Genomic DNA, 21,494 nt, shown 5'->3' with positions numbered 1-21,494 from the left:
TGACTATTGTGAATAGTGCTGCTATGAACATTGGGGTGCATGTATCTTTTTGAATTATAGTTTTGTTTGGATATATGCCCAGGAATGGGACTGCTGGATCATATGGTAATTCTATTTTTAGTTTTCTGAGGAACCTCCATAGTGTTTTCAACAGTGGCTGCACCAACTTACATTCCCACCAACAGTGTAGGAGGGTTCCCTTTTCTCCACACCCTCTCCAGCATTTGTTATTTGTAGCCTTTCTAATGATGGCCATTCTGACAGGTGTGAAGTGGTACCTCATTGTAGTTTTGATTTGCATTTCTCTAATAATTAGCGATGCTGAGCATCTTTTTCATGTGCCTACTGGCTATCTGTATTTCTTGTTTGGAGAAATGTCTATTTAGGTCTTCTGCCCATTTTTGGATTGGGTTGTCTTTTTTGTTGAGTTGTATGAGCTGTCTGTGTATTTTGGAAATTAAGCACTTGCCGGTTGCATTGTTTGCAAATATGTTCTCCCATTCTTTAGGTTGTCTTTTTTTTTTTTATAAATTTATTTATTTATGGCTGCATTGGGTCTTTGTTGCTGTGTGCGGGCTTTCTCTAGTTGCGGCAAGCAGGGGCTACTCTTCGTTGCGGTGCGCAGGCTTCTCATTGTGGTGGCTTCTCTTGTTGTGGAGCACGGGCTTCAGTAGTTGTGGCTTGCAGGCTCTAGAGCACAGGCTCAGTAGTTGTGGTGCACAGGCTTAGTTGCTCTGCATAATGTGGGATCTTCCTGGATCAGGGTTTGAACCCATGTCCCATGCATTGGCAGGTGGATTCCTAACCACTGTGCCACCAGGGAAGTCCTGTCTTTTCGTTTTGTTTATGGTTTCCTTTGCTGTGCAAAAATGACAGATTCTCCTATACCATTAAAATAGCATTCTACAAAATAATCTACATTTAATATGTACTCTTATTCAAATAATTTATAATAAAATTACTTTAAAAAATCAAAAACTAGTACTATAATGGACAATAGTTTTCAGATTGCTTGTTACTGATGTGGTTTATATATTTCTACCATGATAGCAGAAAGCAGTAACCAAGAAAGGTTATATATAAATCAAGAAAAACTAATACCATTTTGTATGTCATTTATAACTAGTGGAGTAGATTAATGGAAATATCATGTGTACTGTCTACTTAAGATCTGCAAAAACAACTATGAGAATTTTCACTTTTATTACTAATTTTACTGACTTACCATTAACCATTAAAATACTTTATGGCAATATAATAAACTAAAATATTGTCAACAAGAGTTCAGTTTCTATGAAGCATGTATGGAATTAGAGACTTCTATGCTACTGAAATATAAAATGCCTTTGTTTTCAACCACCTAATTAAAGTGAAATATATTTTACATTCATCAGTGCTATTAGTTTTCACATAATTATGAAGTCAGACAGCATTTAGTGAAACTATAATTCTCTACTTTTAATAAGATTTCAGTAATATTATACAAAGAAAATTTTTATTAGTAACAAAGTAAGGTCAATTTCGTTTGTGCAGTATATTGTAAGTATGGCTAGGGCAGTTAGATTTTGCAGTAGCTCTGGTATGTATATGCTTTTTAACTTCAATTGAAAGAAAAGTGGCAAGGGTATAGGTATTTTCATACTCTCATACTCTCATATAATGTAACCTTGGGTAATCTCCCTTTAGCTGTAACATTTCCTAAGTAAGTTTCCATTTTATACATAAAGGACACCAAATTTAAGCAAATATCCTATATTATAATGAATTTGCATTTGAAGTTGCAAACTCTACATGGCTTCCTTCTTTTTTGTAAAGTGCAGATCAATACATTTATAGTAATTCAAAAAGCCACTATTTTATACAATACTTAATAAGTTAGAAATATGAGGGAAAATATTAATTGCAATAATATTACCTTGTAGGCTTAGTGAATAATGTGATGTATCACCATTCCACTGTTCCATTTGGAAAAATCTATTAGACCAATATACTATAATGACTTTAAAAATGATAGAATGCTATATACAAAATCAAATGTTTGCATTATCTTTAGATGGGGAAGTAAGAGTCCTATAAGTGTTCCCTCATTTCATGCTTCTAATTTTGACCATGTACCCAAAGTGTACTTCCTAAAGTGAAAGTATGATGATCCTGGAGAGTGATATTAGCAATATGATGACATAAAATGTTCCTACAATTTATTCCTTTTTACATCAACAAATTGGACATTCATACATGAGCAAAAGTGCCTTTGTGGTGTTCTGGGACCTAGTGTCTTATTCCAAGGAACACAGGAGTTGTCTCACTCACCACAAAGATGGTAAGAGACAAACGTCTGCTCAAGGTGGGGAACCAGAGGAGCCAGCCAAACTGCCTAGACCCCTTTTGTTCTTGCCAGGCAAAAAACTGTGTCAGTAAAGACCCAGGCAGGCACTCACATACAAGACAGAGAACTTGCAGAAGTCTAGACCTCCCAACGGGAAACTCCAGCACATAACTGGAGACAAAAAAAAAAAAATCTAGTTTGGTTGCAACAGAAGGCAGTAGAGAAGCTTTCCTGGCACCATGCCTCTGCCCAAAGAAACACTGAAAGGGGAAAAGGAAAGCAGTGAGTGAGTGCCCAGCTATCCCAGCTAGACTGGAAGTGGTTGGAAAAATCATTTCTCCACCAGCAACTGGAGTACTAAGATGGGAGCTTTAGAACCAGGGGTAGGGAGGATATTAGGAAAGATGCAAATTAGAACTTCAGTTGGTGGGAAAGGGATTGTTCTTAGCAGAAGTCCACCTAGGAGCCACTGGGATCACCCTACTGGATCTGCAGGTGCCCCCAATGTACCCAGTGGTAAACCCACACTTTCCCCCCACTCTATGTTTGCTCCTTGTGTGGGGTCCCAAGTGCCAATGCAAGAGAAAGCTCCAGTAGACTGAGAGCATGCTCAGAAACCATGAACTTGAGCTATAGCAACCTTTTAGAAAACAAGAGAGGTTTCCAATAGCCAGCCTGGTGAACTGTAAGAAACAGAGATGGCATAAATGTTTAAAAACTCACCCAAAAGAGGGAACAAGAAGACTGGAGCAGGTATAAATTCACAAAAACTAAAAACTTGGATAATATCAACACTATAGAATATAACATACCATCTGCTGAAGGCAACAAGAAAAGAGTTAAGAAGGTATCTATCTACGACTTTATATGCAAAAACAACAATGCAAATCTAAAGGGATTATGAAACATCAAGGAAACATGGCATCACATAAAAATTATCTATTTCTAGCAATCAATCAATCAAACTCAAAGGCACAGAATATTGCAACCTATCTGATAAAGAGTTGAAAATAGATGTTATAAAAAACTCAACAGGTTACAAGAAAACTCAGAAAGACAATTGAATAAAATCAGAAATAAAATATGTGAACAAAATGACCCTTTATTAAAGAGAAAGAAATTTTAAAAAAGAACCAAACAAAAATTCTGGCGCTAGATAGCATGCAATGCAGAGAATATGTAGCAAGGCAGAGCATATGAAGATAGAAAAACTGACTTGGAGGATAGAAGTTTTGAAACAACACAAAAGAGAAGAGAGAACTTAGAAAAAGAGCAAAGAAAGCCTACATGATCTATGGATATCCATATATCCATCCATATATCCTGACAAATGTCAGGATAATCGGAATTCCAGACAGAGAAGGCAGCGGCAGGAAGTTAACTTAAAGAATAATCCAAAATCTGAGGAAAGACTTGGACATACAAGTCCACAAAGCTAGTAGATCATCCTAGTATCTCAATGCAAAAAGACATTCTCCAAGATATTAAAGGCAGGCAAGGGAAAAAAAAAGAAGAGAACTTACAAAGGACTGCCAATAGCGCTATCAGCAGATTTCTCTGTAGAAATTCAATAGGCCAGAGGACAGTGGAATGACATATTTGACGAGTTGAAAGATAAAAATGGCCAGCCAAAACTACTTTATCTAGCAAAGTTATCCTTTAGATATGAAGAAGTAAAGCCTCTCCCAGACAAAATCTGAGGGAGTTCACCACTATTAGATCTGCCTTGCAAGAAATGCTGAAAGGAGTTCTCCAATCTGAAGTGAAAACATAAAAAATTACAAAATACTCTGGTAAAGATGAGAAACATACAGCCAGACTTAGAAAACTATAATTCTGTAGGAGGATGGTGTGTTAACTACTCAACTATAGTATAAAGGTTAAATGAAAGTAGGAAAAATAACTATACCTACTATAAGTTAATAAATAATAAATATAAAAAAGGTAAACTGTGGCATCAATATGCAAAAGGGAGGAGCAAAATAATGGATACCTGAGGGGTTAAAGATAAGTGTCTATAAACCTAAAATGGACTGTTTTATCTAAGAGATGTTTTATGGAACCCCCCCCTTGATAACCACAAAGCACAAATCTAGAGCAGACGCACAAAAGAGGGGGGAAAAGAGCATACCACCATGAAAAATAACCAATTTACAAATGTAGGCAGACAGAGAGAAAAAGAAATAATGGAAATACAAAACCAGACTGCAGTTGATAAGATTACATATTAATAATTGCTCTGAATGTAAATGGATTGACTTCACCAATGAAAAGGCACATAGTGACTGGATGGATAAAGAAACAAGACCAAACTGCATGGTGTTCTTAAGAGATCCCATTAAACTTTAAGGATGCACACAGACTCAAAGTGAAGGGGTGGAAAAGATATTACATGCAGGTAGAAACTGCAGTGGAACATAAATTTCAGAATGTAAATTTAAACAGGGATGAAAAATTAAATGACCAAGTAGAAGCTAACTTTTTATGGAAATGTTTCCATGTGCTATGACAATTATTTTTGTGTTTCTTCTGGTTATTTTCCTCCATATCAACAGATCTTTATAATTCACTGTACTTAAGATGATTACTGTTATCTTTCTTTACAAAATTATGTCTCAGCAATTGTCAAATGTTTTTGTTTCTTTGTAGTTTTACTTTATAATTTTATTGACGTAAATATATCTCTGTTGTAGTAGGAAAAATAAATGGTTCTGGTGATGAGGGTGATGTAGGAAGATCTTGAACCTACCTCCTCCCATAGACACACCAAATCTACAGCTAAATATGGAACAATCTCCTCCAAAAAGAACCTGGTGGAGTGACCCCATCATCACATCACATCAAAGCAGGTAGGAAAGGCTGAGATACAATCTCACCATAAAGCCCATCCCAGCAGTGACATACAATCAGGAGAGAACTCAAAACCCAGAACTTCTCCCTGAAGAACAAATAGCTTGTATCCCACATCTGGCATACCAGTTTCTAAGACAAGCCCCTGAAAGATGAGTCCCCAAAATATCTGGCTTTGAATAGCCAAAGGGATGTAGCTCTTAAAGAGCTTGCATGCAGACTCATCCATCCCAGGACCAGTGCAGAAGAAGCCCTTCAAAGAGCACCCAGATTTTACGTAAAATAAACTCATTTGCTAGTTTTAAAAGCATTGGTCTGAGAGGCAAGGGTCTGCTGGGATATTCTATGGGGAAAGAGGCTGGAGGGTTCTATCTTCCTGTTCACCCTCTGCTTGTTAAAGCCAGCAGGTGCCATTTTTTTACTTTCTTTTCCTTTTTATCTTTTTCTTCTTTCAGCAGGTGCTGTCCCTGTACTCTCCATCTGCCCCACTCCATGTAGTGGGTGTCACTGTTGAGCTCTTCCTCTGTCATGCTCTAGAGCACCAGTATTTCCCAGAGGGGAGCTTCTACCTGGTGACCCACATTTTGCAGCTGCCACAAAGGGACACCTCTTGATCACATGGACCTGGAGGCCAGGGGAGCTTGTGTCCTGGGTCCTATGGGACTGTAACAACACAGTTTTTGGTAGAGTACCACTCCCATGGCATTGCACAGATATCCAACTGAAACATACTCACAGTCTTTCTGAGAAACAGGCCTACTTCCTTCTGTAGCAGCTTTGGCCTGTGGGGCAGGCTTCTGGTTTTGCACACTTATAGGAGCCTACAGAGGTACTCTCAGGGAAGGGAGGCAGTGGGCACAATCTTTGCACTCTCTCTCTGCCTTGCTCCAGATCACTGTTGTCTTCAGAAAAGGAGTTATATTCCTATATCCTTGGCTGGTGCCCTGATTTTTGTAGCTTGCCAGAGGATGCCTCTATATCACTTGGCTCTGGTGGTCAGGGGGAGCTTCAGGTTTGGCACAGTTCCAGAGTCTACAGAGGCACTCAGGGTATGGAGGTCAGAGAATGCCATCTTTTTGCTCTCCCTCTGCCTCGCTATAGCTCACTGGTATCTCCCAGAAAAGAACACTTAACTGGAGCCCCAATTTTTATGACTGCCACCCAGCAAACACCCCCAGATCACCTGGCTCTGGTGGCCAGCAGGGCTTACACTGTGGTCCTACAGTTCTGAATATATTTGCACTTGTTAAAATCTGCTGGCTGAGGGTCTAAATTCTAATCAGCCTGAATCTAGGTGCTACCTGAAATCCTCTCCTTAAGGACGGTGACTGGTCTCAGCACACTTCAACTACTAGAAGCTATTAAAAATAAAATAGGCTGCTTAGACAACTACAAAAGTTTGAGACAACCAAGAGCTAGGGAAGGGCTGAATGATAAAGTTCATCTCATATGCAAGGCCAATGCTTTAAGACAGAGAGAGGTGAATGTATCATCAAATGCATAGAAACCAACACAGAGAGTCAAGCAAAATGAAGAAATAGAGGAATATATTCCAAATGAAAGAACAAGATAAAACCTCAGGGGGGAAAACCCTTAAAGAAACAGAGATAAGTAAGTAATCTGATAAGAGTTGAAAAGTAATGGTAATAAAAATGCTAACCAAATTCAAGGAGAGAATGGTTGAACACAGTGAAAACGTCAACAAAGAGAAAATGTAACAAAGAGGTCACAGAGCTGAAAAATACACTAGAGAGGTTCAACAGCAGAGGTTCAACAGCAGACTAGAAGCAGCAGAAGAAAGGATCACTGAACTTGAAGACAGGGCAAGAGGCACTCACCTAATCCGAGCAGCAAAAAGAATGAAAACCAGTGAAGATAAATTAAGGGACTTCTGGGGCACTTGTGTGAAAGTTAGTTTGCTAGATGTTGTCCTATAAGGAGCAGAGAGAGAGAAAGGGGAAGTAAACTTATTGGGAGAAGTAGTGACTGAAAAATTCCCCAACCTGAGGAAAAAAATACATCCAGATCAAGGAAGCCCAGAGAGTGCCAAATAAAATGAACCCAAAGAGAACCACACCTAGACATATTATACTTAAAATGTCAAAATTAAACATAAGAACCCACACATATATAGTCAAGTAATCTATGATAAAGGAGTCAAAATATACAATGGGTAAAGGACAGCCTCTTCAATAAATGGTGTTAGGAAAACTGGATCACTACCTTACATCATATAGAAAAAATAACTAAAAGTGGGTTAACTTAAAAATAACTAAAAGTGGGTTAACTTGAATGTAAGACTGGAAACCATAAAACTAGAAGAAAATATAGGCAGTAAGCTCAGTGACATAGGTCTTGGCTGCAAGTTTTTGGATTTGACAACAAAACCAAAGGCAACAAAAGCAAAAATAAACAAGTGGGACTACATCAAACTAAAAAGTTTCTGTACAGCAAAGGAAAATATCAACAAATAGAAGCAACAGAAGAAAATATTTGCATATCATGTATCTGATAAGGGGTTATTATCCAAAATATATAAAGTTCTCCAACTCAGTAGCAGAAACCTATTAAAAAATGGGCAAAGGTTCTGAAAGGATATTTTTCCAAAGAAGACATACAGAGGGCCAACACACACACACAAAAAAACACTCGAAATCACTACTCATCAGGGAAATGCAAACTAAAACCACGATAAGATACCACTGCATGCATATCAGAATGACTATTATCAAAAAGAAATAAAAAGTGTTGGCATGCATGTAGAGAAAAGGAAACCCTTGTGCACTATTTTTGGGAATGCAAATTGGTACAGCCACTATGGAAAACAGTAGGGAGTTACTTAAAAAGTTAAAAATCAAACTATCATATGGTCAGGCAATTCCATTACTGGGTATATGTTTGAGGAAGACAAAAACACTATGTCAAAAAGATACATGCACCCTCATGGTCACTGCAGCATTATTTACATAGCCAAGATAAGAAAGGAAACAACCCAATGTCCAACCGCCAAAAAAAAAAAGAATGAAATCTTGCTGTTTGCAACAACATGAATTAACCTTGAGGGCATTATGCTAACTGAAGTAAGTCAGAGAAATACAAATACCATACGATCTCAATTACATGCGGAAAAGACAAAACAACAAAAAAACCAAGCTCATAGATACAGAGAACAGATTGGTGGTTGCCAGAGCATGGAGGAGGAATGTGGGCAAAACATACAAATTTCCAGATAAAAGATAAGTATAGCATAGGGATGTAATCTACTGAATAATGGCTATAATTCATAATACTGTATTGCATATTTGAAAGTCCTTGAGAGAGTAGATCTTAAAAGTTCTCATCACAAGAAAAAAAATTTTGGAACCATATATGATGAAGGATGTGAACTAGACTCATTGTAGTTAACCATTTCACAGTATATTTAAATGTCATATCTTTACCTTGTACACCTGAAACTAATATGTTGCATGTCAATTATATTTTAATTTTTAAAAAAGTAAAGAAAATTAAAGAATATCTCAAATGAAAATGGAAACATAACACACAATCCTATGGTGTTGCAAAAGCAGTTCTGAGAGTGAAAAATGCATATATTAAGAAATGAAAAAGATCACAAATAAACAACCTAACTAGGCCCAAAGTTAGCAGAAGAAAGGGAATAATAAAGATCCTAGCAGAAATAAATGAAATAGAGACCAGAAAAACAATATAAAACATCAAGAGGTGGTTTTTCAGGGAAAAAAAAAAAAGGAAAAGCCTTAAGCATAACTAAGAAAACAAAAGTAAAGACTGAAATAAAGTCAGAAATGAAAGAGAATAAATTACAACTGACACTACAGAAATATATGTTATGAGACTACTATGAACAACTATAAGCCAAAAAATTAGATAACCTAGAAGAAATGGATATTTTTCTAGAATCATTTAACTATCCAAGACTGAACCAGGAAATGGAAAGTATGAACAGACCAATAACACTTAAGGAGACTGAATCAGTAATCAAAAGCATCCCAACCCTGAAAACCCCAAGACCAGATGGTTTCACTGGTGAATTCTACCAAATATTTCAAGAAGAATTAATGCCAATCTTTTTCACTTTTCTAAAAAACTGGAGAGGAGGGAATACTTCTGAACTCATTCTATATGCCAGTATTACCCTGATACCAAAGCCAGAAAAGAACCCTACAAGAATAGAAAACTATAGACCAATATCCCTATAAAACATAGATGCAAAAATTCTCAACAAAATACTAGCAAATTCAAGAATTCAGTAAAAGGATTATGTACCATGACCAAGTTGGATTTATTACTGGGATTCAAGGATGGTTCAACATATGCAAATCAATAAATGATACAGCACATTAACAGAATGAAAGATTAAAATCATATGATCTCAATAAATGCAGAAACAGCATCTGACAAAACACATTCTTTCTTGATAAAAACTCTTAACAGATTGTGTATAGAAGAAACACACCTAATTATATTGAAAGCAATATACACTAAACCCACTTCACCCACTCAGTGAAGAAAAAGTGAAAGTTTTTCCTCTAAGATCAGGAACAAGGTGCTCACTTTTACTACTCTTATTCAACCTAGTACTTAAGTATCCTATCTAGAACAATCAGGCCAAAGAAATAAAAGGCATCCAAACAGTAAAGGAAGTCACTATTGTCAGATGATATGATCTTATATATTGAACATCCCAAAGACTCAACATTGCAGGACATAAAATCAGTACACAGAAATCAGTTGCATTTCTATTACACTAAAAATGAAACATCTGAAAAATTAAAAAAAAAAAACCACTATCACATTCACAGTAGCATCAAAAACAAAATACCTAGTAATAAATTTAACCAAGGAAATGAAAGACCTGTACAGTGAAAGCTACAAGACTTTGACTGAAGAAATCAAAGACAACACAATATAATGGAAAGACATGCCATATTCATGAATTGGAAGAGCTAATATTGTTAAAATTAACTGCCCAAAGCCAATTATAGATTCAACACAATCTCTATCAAAATCCAATGGCATTTTTCACAGAAATAGAAAAAACAATCCTCAGACTTGTATGGAACCACAAAAGACCTTGAATAGCCAAAGTAATCTTGAGACAAAAGAACAAAGCTGGAGGCATCACACTCCATTTTCAAACTATATTACAAATCTATTGTAATAAAAACCGTATGGTATTGACATAAAAGCAGACACAGGAATCAATGAAACGAAGTAGAGAGCCCAGAAATAAACCAACACAGATGGTCAATTACTCTGACAAAGGAACCAACAATATATAATGAGTAAAGGACAGTCTCTTCAATAAATGGTGTTGGGAAAACTGGATAACCACATGGAAAAAAAGAAAACTGGACCCCTACCCTTACACCACTCACAAAAATTGCCTCAAAATAGATTAAAGATTTAAACATTTAAACATAAAACCTGAAACTGCAAAACTCTTAGAAGAAAACAGCTCCATGACATTGGTCTTATTAATGATATTTTGCATATGACATCCAAAGCACAAACAGTGTACAAAATTTAAAAAACGTAAGTGGAACTAGATCAAACTCCAAAGTTTATGCAATACTAACGAAACAACTAACAAAATGAAAAGGTACTACAGAATGGTAGAAAATATTTGCAAACCATGTGTTGGATAGGGGTTAATGTCCAAAATTTATAAAGAACTCATACAACTCACTTTTTAAAAATCTGATTAAAAAATGGGCGGAGGACCTGTAGAGACTTTCTTTTCCAAAGAAGACAACAAAATGGCCAACAGTTACATGAAAAGGGGCTCAACATCACTAATCATAAGGGAAATGCAAATCAAAACTAAAATGACATAGTCATAAAAACAGATGTGAGGTGCTATCATCAAAAAGATAAGAAATAAGTGTTGGGTGAGGATATGGAGAAAAGGGAACCTCTTTTCTTGCCTTGGGTAGTTCCTTCAAAGAAATGAAATCACCTGCACCCCCATGTTCATTGCAGCATTATTTACAATAGCCAATACATGAAAACAATGTTAAGAGTCATCTATGGATAAATGGATAAAGAAAATGTGGCGCATACACACACAATGAAAAGTTATTCAGTCATGAGAAAAATGGAAATGCTGCCATTTGTTTACAACATGGATGGACCTTGAGGTCATTATGCCAAGTGAGATGGATTGGACAACGAAAGACAAATATTGTATGATATCTCTTATAGTGGAATCCAAAATAAAATAAACTTGAAAAAACAGAAAGGAATGGTGGTTACCAAAGGCTAGGATGTAGGGAAATGAAAGAGATGTTGTTTAAAAATATACACTTGGGGCCTCCCTGGTGGCGCAGTGGTTGAGAGTCCGCCTGCTGATGCGGGGGACATGGGTTCATGCCCCGGTTCGGGAAGATCCCACATGCCGCGGAGCGGCTGGGCCTGTGAGCCATGGCCGCTAAGCCTGCGCGTCTGAAGCCTGTGCTCCACAACAGGAGAGGCCACAACAATGAGAGGCCCGCATACCATTAAAAAAAAAAAAAAAAAAATATATATATATATATATATATATATATACACTTGCAACTAGTAGATAAATAAGTTATGGAGATCTAGATCTAATCTAACAGTGATTATAAACAACAAAACTGTATTACATTAAACTTGCTAATCAACTCTCTTAACTGTACCCATCACTAGAAGAAATGGTAATTGTGTATCATGATAGAGGTATTAGCTATCAATGACAGTAATATTGCAATATAAATGTATCCAATCAGTTATATACCTTAAACTTACATAATTTTATGTCAATTATACTTCAATAAAATGAAAACTTAAGCAAAAATCTGATGATGCTTTTCTCCTTCTCAAAGTCCTCCACTCACTCCTTCACTCCTGCACACCCTCCACTCCCCACTACAATTATACTGAGGTAGATCTTCCTACCTATGTGCCATCATACTCCTCCTGCAAATACTTGTGTTTGTCTCTGACCTCCAGTAGATTGCAAGGTCTCAAGTGCATATAAAATATCTTATCCTTCTTAGTACTACCAGCATCTCCAACAGTACCTGCCACACAGCAGATCCTGAATGCGTGAATGCATGCAGGAGTGAATGAATGATTTCCATGCAATAGGTAACAAATTAAACTCTAGGTCTGCCATTTATGTACCCCATTTAGGTAATATTCACCAAATTTTCACCATAAATTCATATTACTAAGAACAATAAGGCAAAAAGGAAAAAAAAAGCTCATAGACAGTAAAACATTTTTTCAAATGGAGCTGAAAAACCATTTAGAAAAGAACCACAGGGGGGACCTTGAAGATGGCGGAAGAGTAAGACGCGGAGATCACCTTCCTCCCCACAGATACACCAGAAATACATCTACACGTGGAACGACTCCTACAGAACACCTAGTGAAGGGTGGCAGAAGACTTCAGACCTCCCAAAAGGCAAGAAGCCCCCCACGTACCTGGGTAGGGCAAAAGAAAAAAAAAAAAAAACAAGAAAAAACAGAGACAAAAGAATAGGGACGGCACCTGCACCAGTGGGAGGGAGCTGTGAAGGAGGAAAAGTTTCCACACACTAGGAAGCCCCTTCACGGGCGGAGACTGCGGGAGGCGGAGGGGGGAGCTTCGAAGCCGCGGAGGAGAGCACAGCAACGGGTGCGGAGGGCAAAGCGGGGAGATTCCCGCACAGAGGATCGGTGCCGACCGGCACTAACCAGCCCGAGAGGCTTGTCTGCTCAGCCGCCGGGGCGGGCGGGGCTGCGAGCTGAGGCTCTGAGGCTCGGGTTTCGGTTTCGGAAGGAGCGCAGGGAGAGGGCTGGGGTGGGCGGCTTGAACATAGCCTGAAGGGGTTGGTGCACCACGGCTAGCCGGGAGGGAGTCCGGGGAAAAGTCTGCACCTGCCGAAGAGGCAAGAGGCTTTTTCTTCCCTCTTTGTTTCCTGGTGCGTGAGGAGAGGGGTTTAAGAACGCTGCTTAAAGGAACTCCACAGACGGGCGTGAGCCGCGGCTAAAAGCGCGAACCCCAGACACGGGCGCGAGCCGCGGCTAAAAGCTCGAACCCCAGAGACGAGCGCGAGCCGCGGCTAAAAGCGCGGACCCCAGAGGCGGGCGGGAGATGTTAAGGCTGCTGCTGCTGCCACCAAGGGGCCTGTGTGCGAGCACAGGTCACTCTCCACACCCCTCCCGGGAGCCTGTCCATCCCGCCACTGCCAGGTTCCCGGGATCCAGGGACAACTTCCCCGGTAGAACGCACGGCGCGCCTCAGGCTGGTGCAAAGTCACTCTGGACTTTGCCGCCGCAGGCCCGCCCCGCACTACGTGCCCCTCCCTCCCCGCCGGCCTGAGTGCGCCAGAGCCCCCGAATCAGCGGCTCCTTTAACCCCGTCCTGTCTGAGCAAAAAACAGACGCCCTCCAGCGACTACACGCAGACGCAGGGCCAAATCCAAAGCTGAGCCCCGGTGAGCTGTGAGAACAAAGAAGAGAAAGGGAAATCTCTCCCAGCAGCCTCAGAAATAGCGGATTAAAGCTCCACAATCAACTTGATATACCCTGCATCTGTGGAATACCTGAATAGACAACCAATCATCCCAAATTAAGGAAGTGGACTTTAGGAGCAAGATCTATGACTTTTTCCCTATTCCTCTTTTTGTGAATGTGTATGTGTATGCTTCTGTGTGAGATCTTGTCTGTATAGTCTTGCTTCCACCATTTGTCCTAGGGTTCTATCCGTCCATGGTTTTTTAAAAAATTTTTTTAATAATCAATTTTAATTTTAATAACGTTATTATACTTTACCTTTGTTCTTTCTTTCTTTCCTTCCTTCCTTCCCTCCTTTAGACAACGAATCATCCCAAATTGAGGAGGTGGTCTCTGATAGCAAGATTTATGATTTTTCCCCCTTTACCTCTTTTAGTGAGGGTGTATGTGTATGCTTCTGTGTAAGATTTTGTCTGTATAGCTTTGCTTCCAACATTTGTCCTAAGGTTCTATCCGTCCCTTTTTTCTTTTTTCTAAATAAGAATTTTTTAATTCAATAACTTTATTATACTTTATTTTATTTTTATTGTATCTTCTTTCTTTCTGTCTTTTTTCCTATTTTCCCTCCTTCTTTCCTTCCTCCCTCCCTCCCTCCTTTCTTTCCTTCTTGCCTTCTTTCCTTCTTTGCTTCTTTCTTTCTTCCTTCCTTCCTTCCCTCCTTTCCTTCTTTCTTTCCTCATACTTCTACTAATTCCCTCTACTTTTTCTCCCTTTTATTCTGAGCCGTGTGGATGAAAGGCTGTTGGTGCTCCAGCCAGGAGTCAGGGCTCTGCCTCTGAGGTAGGAGAGCCAACTTCAGGACACTGGTCAACAAGAGACCTCCCAGCTCCACATAATATCAAACAGCGAAAATCTCCCAGAGACCTCCATCTTAACACCAGCACCCAGCTTCACTCAACGACCAGCAAGCCACAGTGCTGGACATCCTATGCCAAACAACTAGCAAAACAGGAACACAACCCCACCCATTAGCAGAGAGGCTGCCTAAAATCATAATAAGGCCACAGACACCCCAAAACACACCACCAGACGTGAACCTGCCCACTAGAGAGACAAGATCCAGCCTCATCCACCACAACACAGGCACTAGTCCCCTCCACCAGGAAGCCTACACAACTCACTGAACCAACCTTAGCCACTGGAGACAGACATCAAAAACAGCGGGAACTACGAACCTGCAGTCTGCAAAAAGGAGACCCCAAACACAGTAAGATAAGCAAAATGAGAAGACAGAAAAACACACAGCAGATAAAGGAGCAAGATAAAAATGCACCAGACCTAACAAATGAAGAGGAAATAGTCAGTCTACCTGAAAAAGAATTCAGAATAATGATAGTAAGGATGATCCGAAATCTTGGAAATAGAATGGACAAAATGCAAGAAACAGTTAACAAGGACCTAGAAGAAATAAAGATGAAACAAGCAACGATGAACAACACAATAAATGAAATTAAAAGTACTCTAGATGGGATCAATAGCAGAATAACTGAGGCAGAAGAACGCATAAGTGACCTGGAAGATAAAATAGTGGAAATAACTACTGCAGAGCAGAATAAAGAAAAAAGAATGAAAAGAACTGAGGACAGTCTCAGAGACCTCTGGGACAACATTAAACACACCAACATTCGAATTATAGGGGTTCCAGAAGAGAAGAGAAAAAGAAAGGGACTGAGAAAATATTTGAAGAGATTATAGTTGAAAACTTCCCTAATATGGGAAAGGAAATAGTTAATCAAGTCCAGAAAGCACAGAGAGTCCCATACAGGATAAATACAAGGAGAAATACGCCAAGACACATATTAATCAAACTATCAAAAATTAAATACAAAGAAAGCATATTAAAAGCAGCAAGGGAAAAACAACAAATAACACATAAGGGAATCCCCATAAGGTTAACAGCTGATCTCTCAGCAGAAACCCTACAAGCCAGAAGGGAGTGGCAGGACATACTGAAAGTGATGAAGGAGAAAAACCTGCAGCCAAGATTACTCTACCCAGCAAGGATCTCATTCAGATTTGATGGAGAAATTAAAACCTTTACAGACAAGCAAAAGCTGAGAGAGTTCAGCACCACCAAACCAGCTTTACAACAAATGCTAAAGGATCTTCTCTAGGCAAGAAACACAACAGAAGGAAAAGACCTATAATAACGAACCCAAAACAATTTAGAAAATGGGAATAGGAACATACATATCGATAATTACCTTCAATGTAAATGGACTAAATGCTCCCACCAAAAGACACAGATTAGCTGAATGGATACAAAAACAAGACCCTTATATATGCTGTCTACAAGAGACCCACTTCAGACCTAGAGACACATACAGACTGAAAGTAAGGGGATGGAAAAAGATATTCCATGCAAATGGAAACCAAAAGAAAGCTGGAGTAGCAATTCTCATATCAGACAAAATAGACTTTAAAATAAGGACTATTAAAAGAGACAAAGAAGGATACTACATAATGATCAAGGGATCGATCCAAGAAGAAGATATAACAATTGTAAATATTTATGTACCCAACATAGGAGCACCTCAATACATAAGGCAAATACTAACAACCATAAAAGGGGAAATCGACAGTAACACATTCATAGTAGGGGACTTAAACAACCCACTTTCACCCATGGACAGATCATCCAAAATGAAAATAAATAAGGAAACACAAGCTTTAAATGATACATTAAACGAGATGGAGTTAATTGATATTTATAGGACATTCCATCCAAAAACAACAGAATACACATTTTTCTCAAGTGCTCATGGAACATTCTCCAGGATAGATCATATCTTGGGTCACAAATCAAGCCTTGGTAAATTTAAGAAAATTGAAATTGTATCAAGTATCTTTTCTGACCACAACGCCATGAGACTAGATATCAATTACAGGAAAAAATCTGTAAAAAATACAAACACATGGAGGCTAAACAATACACTACTTAATAATGAAGTGATCACTGAAGAAATCAAAGAGGAAATCAAAAAATACCTAGAAACAAATGAGGATGGAGACACAACGACCCAAAACCTATGGGATGCAGCAAAAGCATTTCTAAGGGGGAAGTTTATAGCAATACAAGCCCACCTTAAGAAGCAGGAAACATCTCAAATAAACAACCTAACCTTGCACCTCAAGCATTTAGAGAAAGAAGAACCAAAAAACCCCAAAGCTAGCAGAAGGAAAGAAATCATAAAAATCAGATCAGAAATAAATGAAAAAGAAATGAAGGAAACAATAGCAAAAATCAATAAAACTAAAAGCTGGTTCTTTGAGAAGATAAACAAAATAGATAAACCACTAGCCAGACCCATCAAGAAAAAAAGGGAGAACACTCAAATCAATAGAATTAGAAATGAAAAAGGAGAGGTAACAACTGACACTGCAGAAATAAAAGAGATCATGAGAGATTACTACAAGCAACTCTATGCCAATAAAATGGACAATCTGGAAGAAATGGACAAATTCTTAGAAATGCACAACCTGCCAAGACTGAATCAGGAAGAAATAGAAAATATGAACAGAACAATCACAAGCACTGAAATTGAAACTGTGATTAAAAATCTTCCAACAAACAAAAGCCCAGGACCAGATGGCTTCACAGGCGAATTCTATCAAACATTTAGAGAAGAGCTAACACCTATCCTCCTCAAACTCTTCCAAAATATAGCAGAGAGAGGAACACTCCCAAACTCCTTCTATGAGGCCACCATCACCTTGATACCAAAACCAGACAAGGATGTCACAAAGAAAGAAAACTACAGGCCAATATCACTGATGAACATAGATGCAAAAATCTTCAACAAAATACTAGCAAACAGAATCCAACAGCACATTAAAAGGATCATACACCACAATCAAGTGGGGTTTATTCCAGGAATGCAAGGATTCTTCAATATACGCAAATCTATCAATGTGATAAACCATATTAACAAATTGAAGGAGAAAAACCATATGATCATCTCAATAGATGCAGAGAAAGCTTTTGACAAAATTCAACACCCATTTATGATAAAAACCCTCCAGAAAGTAGGCATAGAGGGAACTTTCCTCAACATAATAAAGGCCATATATGACAAGCCCACAGCAAACATCATTCTCAATGGTGAAAAACTGAAAGCATTTCCACTAAGATCAGGAACAAGACAAGGTTGCCCACTCTCACCACTCTTATTTAACATAGTTTTGGAAGTTTTAGCCACAGCAATCAGAGAAGAAAAGGAAATAAAAGGAATCCAAATCGGAAAAGAAGAAGTAAAGCTGTCACTGTTTGCAGATGACATGATCCTATACATAGAGAATCCTAAAGATGCTACCAGAAAACTACTAGAGCTAATCAATGAATTTGGTAAAGTGGCAGGATGCAAAATTAATGCACAGAAATCTCTGGCATTCCTATATACTAATGATGAAAAATCTGAAAGTGAAATCAAGAAAACACTCCCATTTACCATTGCAACAAAAAGAATAAAATATCTAGGAATAAACCTACCTAAGGAGACTGATGACCTGTATGCAGAAAATTATAAGACACTGATGAAAGAAATTAAAGATGATACAAATAGATGGAGAGATATACCATGCTCTTGGATTGGAAGAATCAACATTGTGAAAATGACTCTACTACCCAAAGCAATCTATAGATTCAATGCAATCCCTATCAAACTACCACTGGCATTTTTCACAGAACTAGAACAAAAAATTTTGCAATTTGTATGGAAACACAAAAGACCCCGAATAGCCAAAGCAATCTTGAGAACGAAAAAAGGAACTGGAGGAATCATGCTACCTGACTTCAGACTATACTACAAAGCTACAGTTATCAAGACGGTATGGTACTGGCACAAAAACAGAAAGATAGATCAATGGAACAGGATAGAAAGCCCAGAGATAAACCCATGCACATATGGACACCTTATCTTTGATAAAGGTGGCAGGAATGTACAGTGGAGAAAGGACAGCCTCTTCAATAAGTGGTGCTGGGAAAACTGGACAGGTACATGTAAAAGTATGAGATTAGATCACTCCCTAACACCATACACAAAAATAAGCTCAAAATGGATTAAAAACCTAAATGTAAGGCCAGAAACTATCAAACTCTTAGAGGAAAACATAGGCAGAACACTCTATGACATAAATCACAGCAAGATCCTTTCTGACCCACCTCCTAGAGTAATGGAAATAAAAACGAAAATAAACAAATGGGACCTAATGAAACTTCAAAGCTTTTGCACAGCAAATGAAACCTTAAACAAGACCAAAAGACAACCCTCAGAATGGGAGAAAATATTTGCAAATGAAGCAACCAACAAAGGATTAATCTCCAAAACTTACAAGCAGCTCATGCAGCTCAATAACAAAAAAACAAACAACCCAATCCAAAAATGGGCAGAAGACCTAAATAGACATTTCTCCAAAGAAGATATACAGACTGCCAACAAACACATGAAAGAATGCTCAACATCATTAATCATTAGAGAAATGCAAATCAAAACTACAATGAGATATCATCTCACACCAGTCAGAATGGCCATCATCAAAAAATCTAGAAACAATAAATGCTGGAGAGGGTGTGGAGAAAAGGGAACACTCTTGCACTGCTGGTGGGAATGTGAATTGGTTCAGCCACTATGGAGAACAGTATGGAGGTTCCTTAAAAAACTACAAATAGAACTACCATATGACCCAGCAATCCCACTACTGGGCATATACCCTGAGAAAACCAAAATTCAAAAAGAGTCATGTACCAAAATGTTCATTGCAGCTCTATTTACAATAGCCCGGAGATGAAAACAACCTAAGTGCCCATCATCGGATGAATGGATAAAGAAGATGTGGCACATATATACAATGGAATATTACTCAGCCATAAAAAGAAACGAAATTGAGCTATTTGTAATGAGGTGGACAGACCTAGAGTCTGTCATACACAGTGAAGTAAGTCAGAAAGAAAAAGACAAATACCGTATGCTAACACATATATATGGAATTTAAGAAAAAAAAAATGTCATGAAGAACCTAGGGGTAAGGCAGGAATAAAGACGCAGACCTCCTATGAACGGACTTGAGGTTATGGGGAGGGGGAAGGGTGAGCTGTGACAGGGCGAGAGAGAGTCATGGACATACACACACTAACAAACGTAGTAAGGTAGATAGCTAGTGGGAAGCAGCCGCATGGCACAGGGATATTGGCTCGGTGCCTTGTGACAGCCTGGAGGGGTGGGATAGGGAGGGTGGGAGGGAGGGAGACGCAAGAAGGAAGACATATGGGAACATATGTTTATGTATGACTGATTCACTTTGTTATAAAGCAGAAACTAACAGACCATTGTAAAGCAATTATACTCCAGTAAAGATGTTAAAAAAAAAAAAAAAAGAACCACAGACATACTACATGCAAATTTCACACGGTTGAAAATCTGCAGAAGCCTGAGAAGCAGATATTATGATGACTCTAGAGCAACAGGCCAAATAAATAATGGATGGTGAAATCAATACTATGAGAAATGTGATTTATATATAAAATAGGCAAAACTTGCTTTTAAAATATGATACGAAACTTATTAAAATGTAAGAATACCACCAGTGACTTAGTTCTTTCCCTTAAAATCCTGATTTTCTTTAACCTAGATGGATGGTTTAATTCAGTCAGGTTTGATGTCATGTTTTTTACAGTAATCCACAATCTGAGTGGCTTTCAAAGACAAACACTTGTTTATTGCACACAGGTCTATGGACTGGCTATGCTGGCTCTGCTTGACTGTGGATCAAGTTCAATTCTGCTCCACATGTCCGTCAATCTGGGTCCTAGACAGAAGGCGCACTGGGGCATGCTGTTCTCATGGAAGAGGAACACAACCATTGAAGCACATATAATTCTTCTGCTCAGACATGGTTTTCTTACAGTTTTCATACATGACATCTTCTTACATCTCATTAGTCAAAGCAAGCCATGAGGCCAAGCCCGACAACAATGGAGCATGAGGTATACTTGCTCTTTCCATAGAGGGGAAGGAAAACAGGAATATTTGCTAAAATGATACATCTATCAAAACATATCTATCATGTTTCACACAAAAAATTATTTCTCTGTTACTAATGATATAGTGGTAAATATCCAGCTCTGATATTTATAGTCTCTACAAAACCAGCCTACTCAATTACAGTCAAAAGTGCTACAGTGTTTGCTCTAGTGAATATGCAGACAAGTATATGTATAAAAGAGCACATATTTAAATATTTTTGAAAAATGACTTACATTTTAGTTTTACTTCCCCCCCCCAAAAAATTACTCTACATTTGCTAAAGATAATGTAGAACAAGTAACTAAAGTGTCAAACATTTTTGTTATTCCTGCATGTTTGTTTATGACTTAAAAAGCACTCACCTAAATGACTTTTAGTTGAAGTTAATAAATCAAAATGACAATTACAACGTATTTAGTAATGAATATTATTTAAAACATTATGTAATCAAAACTAATGAGCTATGAAAAAAGCTTAACCGTAAGACAAATTAATTCCTTAAAAACTCTCTATTCCTAAACAACAAAGAAATGAAAATAAAAAAATTTTCACCTCAAAAAGTAGAAAGAGAAAACAAACCCAAGCAAAGAATGAGAAATACATTAATCAAGAATGAAGAATTAATAATTATAATCATTAGAATATTTTAAAAGTAAAATCATCAATAAACTGAAGGGCTGTTTTGGGGGAAAGGGGCTAAGTAAATCTATACTAATCAAATTGGGGAAAAGCGCAGATTATTTCCTTGG

The 21,494-nt window shown here is 38.1% G+C and overlaps 1 protein-coding gene across 6 annotated transcripts in view; it reads right to left on the bottom strand.

Moving 5' to 3' along the window:
* MANEA (mannosidase endo-alpha) overlaps positions 1-21,494 on the bottom strand; it is a 157,651-nt gene that overhangs the window by 82,996 nt on the left and 53,161 nt on the right. The window contains exon 4 of one of the 6 annotated variants that reach the window (XM_079939389.1): positions 6,735-7,107. The exons of the other annotated variants lie outside the window; for them this stretch is intronic. Within the exon in view, the coding sequence (XP_079795515.1) occupies positions 7,096-7,107 (12 nt within the window). The 3' untranslated portion in view covers positions 6,735-7,095. Of the gene's footprint in view, positions 1-6,734; positions 7,108-21,494 lie in introns of those variants that run through there. 6 annotated transcript variants of the gene reach the window in all.

This window comes from Stenella coeruleoalba, assembly GCF_951394435.1.
Source record: "Stenella coeruleoalba genome assembly, chromosome: 12".
Lineage (NCBI taxonomy): Eukaryota > Metazoa > Chordata > Mammalia > Artiodactyla > Delphinidae > Stenella > Stenella coeruleoalba.
Note: the sequence above shows the minus strand (reverse complement) of the source record. Positions and strands in the feature narration are given on the sequence as shown.